At 37.3% G+C, this 9,065-nt stretch overlaps 1 protein-coding gene across 2 annotated transcripts in view; it reads right to left on the minus strand.

Annotated features, from left to right (window-relative positions):
• Nucleotides 1-416: 416 nt before the first annotated feature.
• Nucleotides 417-9,065, minus strand: part of RALGPS2 (Ral GEF with PH domain and SH3 binding motif 2) — a 105,488-nt gene continuing 96,839 nt past the window's right edge. For both annotated transcript variants that reach the window (XM_009320645.1, XM_009320644.1), the window contains 3 exons: nucleotides 5,390-5,495; nucleotides 4,053-4,144; nucleotides 417-1,772 (listed from right to left, as the gene is read on the minus strand). In XM_009320645.1, the coding sequence (XP_009318920.1) occupies nucleotides 1,743-1,772; nucleotides 4,053-4,144; nucleotides 5,390-5,495 (228 nt within the window). In that variant the 3' untranslated portion in view covers nucleotides 417-1,742. The remainder of the gene's footprint in view (nucleotides 1,773-4,052; nucleotides 4,145-5,389; nucleotides 5,496-9,065) is intronic.

The following is a 9,065-nucleotide window of genomic DNA, read 5'->3' on the forward strand; positions in this document are numbered from 1 at the left end:
TGATTAATTTCTCATAAGAGATTAATTTGACTCTGGAAAAAACCCCAAAAAGTGAATTTATAGGCTTCTACTCAGATGCAATAAACAAACTGTACATTTTCAAAATAATAACTACTAGTAGAAACCTTTATTAGATAGTCAGAGAACTCTGCCACAGACTGGTAGGTAGCTTGTTTCTTTTTAAAAAAGGAGTATTCGTGGTGGAATCTGCAAGCGTATTTACGGCCACTAAACCACAATGTCAATGGAACAGTTACTACTTTTTCACAGACTTCAAAGTTCTGATATCGGAGTCATATTTTGGACAATATTTCCTTGCTTTACAAAGATCATATTTTTGAAGATTAAAGAAAGATTAATCATCCAGGAAACTATATCTAGGTGATGTCAAAGAAACCCAAATAAAGCAAGAATCAAAGTCTTAAGCATAAAACACACATACAAAGCATGGCTCTCTTTTTACAACCATAATGTTTTTCTCTGTGAGTAATTTCAGTGACCAAGAATTATTCCTGTCAAGGATGGAATTTTGATAGTCCCACACCTTTTCTCTCCTTAGGTTATCCTACCTTCTAATAAATTATTTGCCTGAAGATCAAAAGAGCTTCTGTATGTAAGGTCTGCTTTAGGCCATGTTATCAATACCACACAAGGTTAACTATTTTGACCAAGACAGATACTAAAATCAATTATTGCCAAATGAGAACATGAAAGCTTGAAATTGTGCCTCTCTTTTTTTAAAACGTAGATCTTAAGTGATATTATGAAACACCATACACTAACAGTGGTCCCTAACTGATAATTAACAGATACCCAGAGAAGTAAAATGTCTCAGTGAGCTATACCCAGGTGTTGGGGTTTTTTTGTCATTCAACCTTTTTATGTAGGAGAGTGACAGGTGTAGAAACGAATGGGAAGAAAACACTCAGTTCTGACCCAACAGTGCTTTCAGTTTTGTCTCTTCCACAGCCCGCCCCCCCCGCCCCGAAACACATGAACTACGTTTTTATAACCAGGAATTAAGTAACAACGTACCAAAAAAATTTTTGGTGTGTAAGTGCTCAGCCTTTGTGCCACTTATAGGGAATATGGCTCCCACACAGTACTAAGGTTTGCAAGCTTACAGCTATTTTAAACTTGCAGTTGTTACATTTCTTATACTTGTAGGTCTGAGAGAAATAACATTGCTCCAGGCTAAGTGTGCCTGGGACAAGCTCCCATCGAGAACTCCTGGTATAGTCTAAACAACATCTCTAGAACATGTAGTACCTCTTTTACCCAGTTCATACATAGCTTTTGATACAACTCTTAAATACCAGTTTACTTGTTTTCTTAAGAATGCCTAAAAAGGTGAGTTATTTTCAAAATTAGTATAAAGTTAAAAGAAACTCAAACTAGCTACAATCTATTTAACTCAAGCACAGCACCGCCAGAAGTTTCACACACACTATTTGGTGTTTCATGTTGTTTTTCCTTTCACTCTTTAAGGCAGTGGTTTCCACAGGTCAGTTCAGAGAATGTAACAAAGCATGGTCCATGGCAATTCACGTTGCAACTCCATTTTTAATTTGGGGGACTCTACTCCCCAACCATTAGTGGTTTTGTTCCGGGCTCCAGAGTTCAGAGATCGAGCTGACAGGCTCTGTTCTGGCACAGAATACAGCTGGCACATTTTTCATCAGGACCTCGTTCTCAATTATGAGATGGTTCAAACTGTTCTTTTTTTGTTTTGAATTAGCCTATTATTCAAAGGTCATCAAGTTGGCAGGAACCTGAAAATAAAAATATAAATGGTAACAGATTTTACTTTGGGTAGTAGCTACTTACATTCCACTGTTTCACAGACTAGCCACCTCTTTAAATACACATCGTTAACGCTCATTCTGTCTCATAAAAAGGGGAGGAGAAATGCAACTATCATTCAGCAATACAAATACACTTAGAGCTGTAGAAAACCCAGGTATAACCAAAATATTAAACTGCTGCATGGTTTATAATTTTATTATATGGCCGTAGATCTTATTAATTTTGATGACATTTAAGATTTAAGTTGTCAGCAAAACCACCTTAACATGATAAATCTCAGCACAAGCAGAACCTTCCCACTTGAGTCCCAGGCTAGAGAATTCTTGGCACACAGGTCAGTGATTGATGTAGGCTCTCTAGTATTTTTAAGACTAATTTAAAAAAACGAGGCATAAACACTTGCCTGGGCTTTTCCCATAGGAAACCTGAATGCCTGCTGCAGACATCACTCCCTTTCATGAAGATTAAAGCCAGTTTGCATTACAGTAGTTTATATCCCCATTTTCTCCCCATCAGGAATTTGCCTAACAGCAACATCTCTTGTTTACTCAGGTTATTAAAGAGCCACCACATTCCTGATGACTGTCAATAAATACCCAGTTTGGTCAGATTTGAAGCAAGCATTTCTTGCTTTGCATTTACCTGTAGAAGCAAGAATGATCAATTGGGCTAAAGTTCCACCATTAAAATTAAAAATAATATCTATTAAAATAGTTCCCAATATTATTCAACTGGGTAGGCATCTATACTCTATCGAAAGCACATTCAAATACCCAATCTTTCTTAGGCAGTCATACTATTAAAAAGCAAACAAGACCTTCCATTTTAAACAGTACCAGAAGGCATCTCTCTAGGAAAAGCACTGGCTCAGGAGTCAAATCACAATCAAGAGAAAAATTTTACAGTTTTTTTGTTGTTGTTTTTTTTTTTTTTTTTTTAAACTCATTTGGTAAACCAACCTTTGTAACCTAATGTTTGTGTGAAGCTTCTTCTATGGGAGCAACTATGCTGCAAGAAACCATATAGTACAACTACACAACATGCCAGAAAACAGAAAATACACAACAAATTATGGTAGCAGGAATTATGGTAGCAGGGGTTTTGGCCTTTTAGTAGTAAGTTGTTTTCATTAATCCTCCCCTCCTTTTTTTTCTTTTAAAATCTCCTACACTTATCTTCACTTTGCTGTCATATTTTCCACAGGAGGCCCTGCCAAGATCCTTAAGCCTGCTGCTTTTGCACAAGCTAGGGGCTGAATGCTTTAAACAAGTTTGCATTAAATAGTATTGTTAAGCCTTATTGAATAAAAGCTGTCCTCAGAGGGCAGTTTTCAGGCTTGTCTGGAAGTCACCACTTTCTTGCAAACTCTTGCCACTATTTGCTAGTATTCCCACATTCTCCAGCCAGGAACACAATTTCCTGTCCTTTGCACTGCCTCAAATACTTTCAAATGAGCTTCTGCAACCCTCCTTACTCGTTAGATTTCTCTCAGAAGCAGAACTGAACAAGAAAGCACAGAAGGTTCTGGAAAGGTCCTTTTGTTTCCCCTTGAAATTCAGTAGTACTTTTGCTCTGGGAACTCCATAAGCAAATGTGCAAAGGAAAAGAGAGATTTCAGGAAGACAGGGGTAACTTAAAAAGGATTTTGGTGATTTAAAAGGTCAGTAAGAATTTATATGGGAACAGAATTTAACAGGGGTTGGAGTAGTCTTATCTTCCTTTTCGATTCATGGAAAATTCTACTTTTGCTTTCAAAGTCTGCCAAATGTACCCAGGACTAAACTATTTTTTTATACATTTTAGAAATACATACAAACAACAGAAAACATGCATGCCCAAGATCTGACAAAATGGCACTATAGGAAAATTTTCTGGAATTTATATTGAATGCTACGGTTTACAGCTTTTTATATAACTGTAAAATAGCCTTTTTAAAACGGGCAATGACAAAGTTACTGCTACTTGGACAGATATTTTAGAGCATTCCTTCCATTTCCCCAATTGTTTTAAATTAGCCTCAGGATAGCCCCAAATCTTTCTTCACTACCACAGAAGCTCTGAGGACTTGTTTGCAAAGGGACAAACAGGAAAGCTAAGGCAAATCAATAAGCGTGTGAAATCGATGTACAGGCTGCTGAGTAGACTGCTCTTCATAAAAAGTGATCAGTTACAGCTCGGTCATCTTGAAGATCTATCAGTTCTGAGGTCTTAACAGCTCATATTCCTGTTCAACATCTTGCTCTCACCTGTTGTCTGTTGCTTTGGCAGGCAGCACTCAGGTGTTTAAACCAGAGCATTGCATTCATTCTGTTTCCAGCTTGAAATTTATATGAATTTCCTAAGTGAGAAAGGTAGAGGAAAAACTGATAAAGAAACACAAACAATATCATATACTTAAATCCTACCCATATTCAAATAACTCTAAATTAAAACATTATGAAAAGATTTAACAGCAGAAGGTTCATATAACTTTACACTTTGTCTGGCATCGGTGCAACTTAATTGTTTGACCTAGTGCAAGAGAAGTTTCAGCCCGCCTGTCTTCCTTTCCAACATTCTAGATTTCAACTAACACCAGTGTCAACTAGGAAAGAACAAAACATTTCTCAGAACCATACGAGAAAAATGTTTTTCTTCATTGCCATTATTGCAATTTGTTTATATTATGATTTCATAATTTTTAATGAAGTGCAAGATAGCACTGAAATGCACTCTAGAAAGCTACATTTGAAAATATTTGAAAAATTGTTCCTAAACATATCGATACATTTCAGACTAGTATTTTCAGCAGCTGTTATGCAGTGCTTGCTTGGGTTCAGAAAGGTCAAGTATTACAAAAACATTTCAGGTTGCTGTTGCTGAGCTGAAGCTGACAAGTATTCACAATTCACACCACGTATCAGTGATGCTAGAATAAATGCTCGGAAATAAAATGTACTAAGACTTAAAGTAGACAAAGCAATAAGTAATGTTAAAGCTCCTTTATCAGAACTTCTAATGATGCTCTTTCTGCGTAGTTTGAACTGCTATGGAAAAGTAACAATTTCTTCACAGTTTAAACTGAAACCAGGATGTTATGTTGGAGTAATGGAAATCAAGGCTGCTCTGCAAAACAGTCAAGATCTCTTAGGGTTTTTTTTTTCCTAGTAATAGCTTTACATTTGAACAGATGGTTTGGTTTGGATTTTGTTTTTCATTTGGAGAGGAGAGGGGACCAGTCAGGCACCTAGTGTTAGCTGAATACTAAACTTTTTTTTTTATTGTTACTTACATTTTCACATATGTGAAAACGCCTCTGAGTGGTCTAAATATAGTTTAAAAGAATGCAGATCAGTACTGCCAATAAAAATCACAACTGGAGTTGCTGGAGTTTGGAGAGTTCTTAGAACTTAATGAAGACTCTAAAGATTCTCCACGGACAATTGTTCCCATAGCACTCTAAAGGCAAGTGTGACATGTTGGAAAGCAGTTGAATAAGTGAAAGGTAACATCCTTCCAATTTCATTTAGTTGCTTATGAATACCTCAGTAAAGCAAGTGTTTATTCTGTGAATCACTGCACTCTTGGTGCTAGCATTGCTTACCCTTCTCAGAATCAGTCAATAAGAAGAGATCTGGATGCTCAGGATCATCTGCCATCATCACCATCCAGCCCACCACTGACACATTCTTACTTGGCGTGGATTTGAACTAAAAATACAAGCAGAGATGTATACTAAAGTAAAACAAGAAGCTTCAGCCAGACTGACTGCACTGTGCAGAACAAGTATTCAAAAGGGTAGTTCTCAGTGACACTGTTAAAGACGCAGAATAACTTCAAAGGAAGCACAGCACTTCATAAAATTAAGAAAGTTTATGCATTTTATATGGAATTAGTGAAAACTTACCACAATGAATGATATTGAAAACAAATTAAAAGGAATATCACAATCCCCCAAAACGTGTCAACAGACATCTAAACTGCACTGTATAAATACAATAGCATTCCTCACCACATTATTGCATGTGTACATATACTATAGTTCAAAAAAAGTACATTAACAAATGCAAAGCTAATCCCTCCACTGTTAACAAAGAGAAGTATTAAACTTGTCTGTGCCATAATTATTCAAAGTTAACACGCATTAATTATTATAATAGTCTGTAATTACACATAACCAGTCCTGTGGACAAGGTAACACAACTGTGTAATTAAATATGATGACATGATGAATGAAATGGATCAAATGAGAGTGTAGATTAAATAAACAAGTGTGCAGGACATAACGTGCTCATTTATCGATAAGATGTTCAAAATGATGGGATTTTCCCATTCAAGGTGTTACACATTGACATATAACTTAGGCCTCTCATAAGCACAATACTTGTCTCTGCTACACTAGCCCCTCTCCTGACAGCACCTTGGTCCCACTCTCATTTTCATTCACCTGGTCAGTATTATTTTCTACCTCTCAGGCTTCTCCTCTCAGTTCAGGCTACTTGCCCGTTAAATCCAACTCATTTCCAAACGACAAGCCTCCTTCTCCCCGGTCTCCTTGGTTATCTATTAGTAGACCCTCACAATTCACCTCTCATTACTTGCTTAAGCAGTTCCATTCACTCCCCAATACCTAATTCATTCAGTTTCTCTCAAGTCTTTAGTTGCCGGATCTCCTCTTCCCACATTCATGGGTCCGACACAGACTTTTTTCATCAATCGTAGCCCTCTTACCCTCTGCAGTGCTTTACCTCATTTCTCTGCCCAGAAGGTCCAACTCTGCTATATGCTGGTCCTTATGAGATGTGTCTTCCTCCTGTCTTGTGAAATCCCTATTCTAACCTCTTTATTAGCACGGTAATTTTGACCTCTCTTTAATTACATTGTTAGAAATGACAAAGCTAAAACAATCTTGGGGATGTTTTAAGTCATTAAAATGAATTTATAGTTCTAGAATACTTTTATTCTTCATACTAATACCACATAGCAGATTTACAACATTAAGTATCAAATGTCTTTTGATTCACTTTAGAAATATTGCTTTACCATTACAAATCTAGAACCCTGGTTCAGCAAAAGGAAGCATTACTGCTAATACGTTTGAGGGTATCACAAGCAAAGTAAGAGTTTATAAGAATATTCTCTATATGAAAATATAATTAAAATATAAATAAAATTCCAGTGCAAGTCTAATGTTAGTTATTCTAATCTATGCCACAGAGTAACTGGAGACCTTGAATGTCCAGATAAGTTTATCTGTCTGGGAGTTGTGCTACCTTAAATGAACAAATTTTAGACCAATATTTGAAACAAAAAGTATTTTAACCAGGTTCAAAATAATTTAAGAGTCCAGTCTATCTTATAAACTTTTGAATGCATCATCTGTGTAGTGCCCTCTTTATGTCACTATAGTTACACTTGCAGGAACCATTCCATCACAAGTTCCTACCAGTCGTGTTCAGCTAACATTTGTGCAATGTCAGTGGAAATACAAAAGCTCGGAAACTTTGAAGGGATGCTTGTACAGATAGATTAAGCATAAAAACGATGATGACTGTTCTCAGGAAAGACCTGCCTGACAAACTTCAAAATGGATGCCCTTTTTTTGACATTACTTTGGATAAAACAGTGGGAAAAGACCATTCCTCACAAAACCCATAGAACCACATATACTAAAGTTAAGTAACTCTACTGCCTTTGGGAGGTGGACAGATTTGGTAATACCTCATAAGAAGAGGAAGTAAATTATAAAGCTGTATCAGACAACATTTCATTACAGTGAGGGCTGGATAACGTAACTTCTTTCTGAATACAAACTAAAACTTCTTTGAAGATACCAGTCAGTAATGAAAAACATTAAGGAATTTTATCTTAAAGAAGGAATAAAGACGGGGAAAGGGAATAAAAAAAGGATATAGCTCAGGAGTTCTTAAAAAAACCCAAACGTATATATTCAGGACTTGCTATGGACCCACTGAAGACACTGCCTCGAAAAATAAGATGACACAACTTACACTTAAAAGGGACCTGCAAAATGCAAACTTCCAAGTAGTCCTACAAAGCATTAATAGGTCATTTTCACAGAGGTGGAAGTTTGACTCACAAAGCGGTTTTAACAGGTTACAGATCAACAATGTACCTCTTGAACTACACTAATTTCTGGAGTTTGATGCAAACAGCAGATTTGCACTTTCCTATCTTAGTTATATATAACAGTAGGTATACAATGAGTGAAATTACCATGTAATCAAAACTGCCAGAGCTTGCTTGTTTTTTCATTTTATTCAAAACAATTAGTTAATCATGGTACTTCTCCAAAAAGTAAAAAGCTCCACACAAGGAAAGTGCTTCCTGCCAGCATCAATCCATCATCACTTGAAACACATGTCAGTTTTCCATCCCTGTGCACAGCTGGATTTGTATTCCATGCTTACATAGTCCCCCAGGGCAGTTCATTCTCCACTGATGTACAGAGCCTTGCTAACAGCAAGTCTGCTTTGTTAACATGAAGGGAATGAAAGCTTCTTTGTAATTTAAAGTTCCTGGTCCTCTTTGCTTTTTTTTTTTTATACAGGCCACTGGAATGACACTCTTATTATACACATAGAAAACTACACAGCTCTGGCACTAGGCTTCACGTAACTAACTTTTGTTGTTCTTGTTGTTCTGAGCTCAAAGGCATTTAAACATAAATCTTTGAATCAAAAACTGAATTAATCTGTGAACAGACTTTTCACTCCAACCTTTTGGCACCTACAAGTCTCCTGCTCCTCATCTCCTGTTGAGATTTTACAGCCTTCTAATACTCAAATCATTTTTTCAGTGGCTGAACATACTTCCTGGAATGACAGCATTCTTTATCAGGGTCACATCTGTGCCTGGCAAGATCACGGAACAGATCCTCCTGGAAGCTATGCTAAGGTACATGGAGGACAGGGAGGTGATTCGAGACAGCCAGCATGGCTTCACCAAGGGCAAGTCCTGCCTGACCAACCTAGTGGCCTTCTATGATGGAGTGACTACATCAGTGGACATGGGAAGGGCTACAGATGTCGTCTATCTGGACCTCTGTAAAGCCTTTGACACGGTGCCCCACAACATCCTTCTCTCTAAACCGGAGAGGTATGGATTTGATGGGTGGACTGTCCAGTGGGTGAGGAATTGGTTAGATGCTCACATCCAGAGGGCAGTGGTCAATGGCTCAATGTCCAGATGGAGATTGGTGACGAGTGGCGTCACGCAGGGGTCCATATTGGGACCAGTACTGTTTAATATCTTCATCA

The sequence above is a fragment of the Pygoscelis adeliae genome, unplaced genomic scaffold (assembly GCF_000699105.1).
Source record: "Pygoscelis adeliae isolate BGI_AS28 unplaced genomic scaffold, ASM69910v1 Scaffold402, whole genome shotgun sequence".
NCBI classification, from domain to species: domain Eukaryota; kingdom Metazoa; phylum Chordata; class Aves; order Sphenisciformes; family Spheniscidae; genus Pygoscelis; species Pygoscelis adeliae.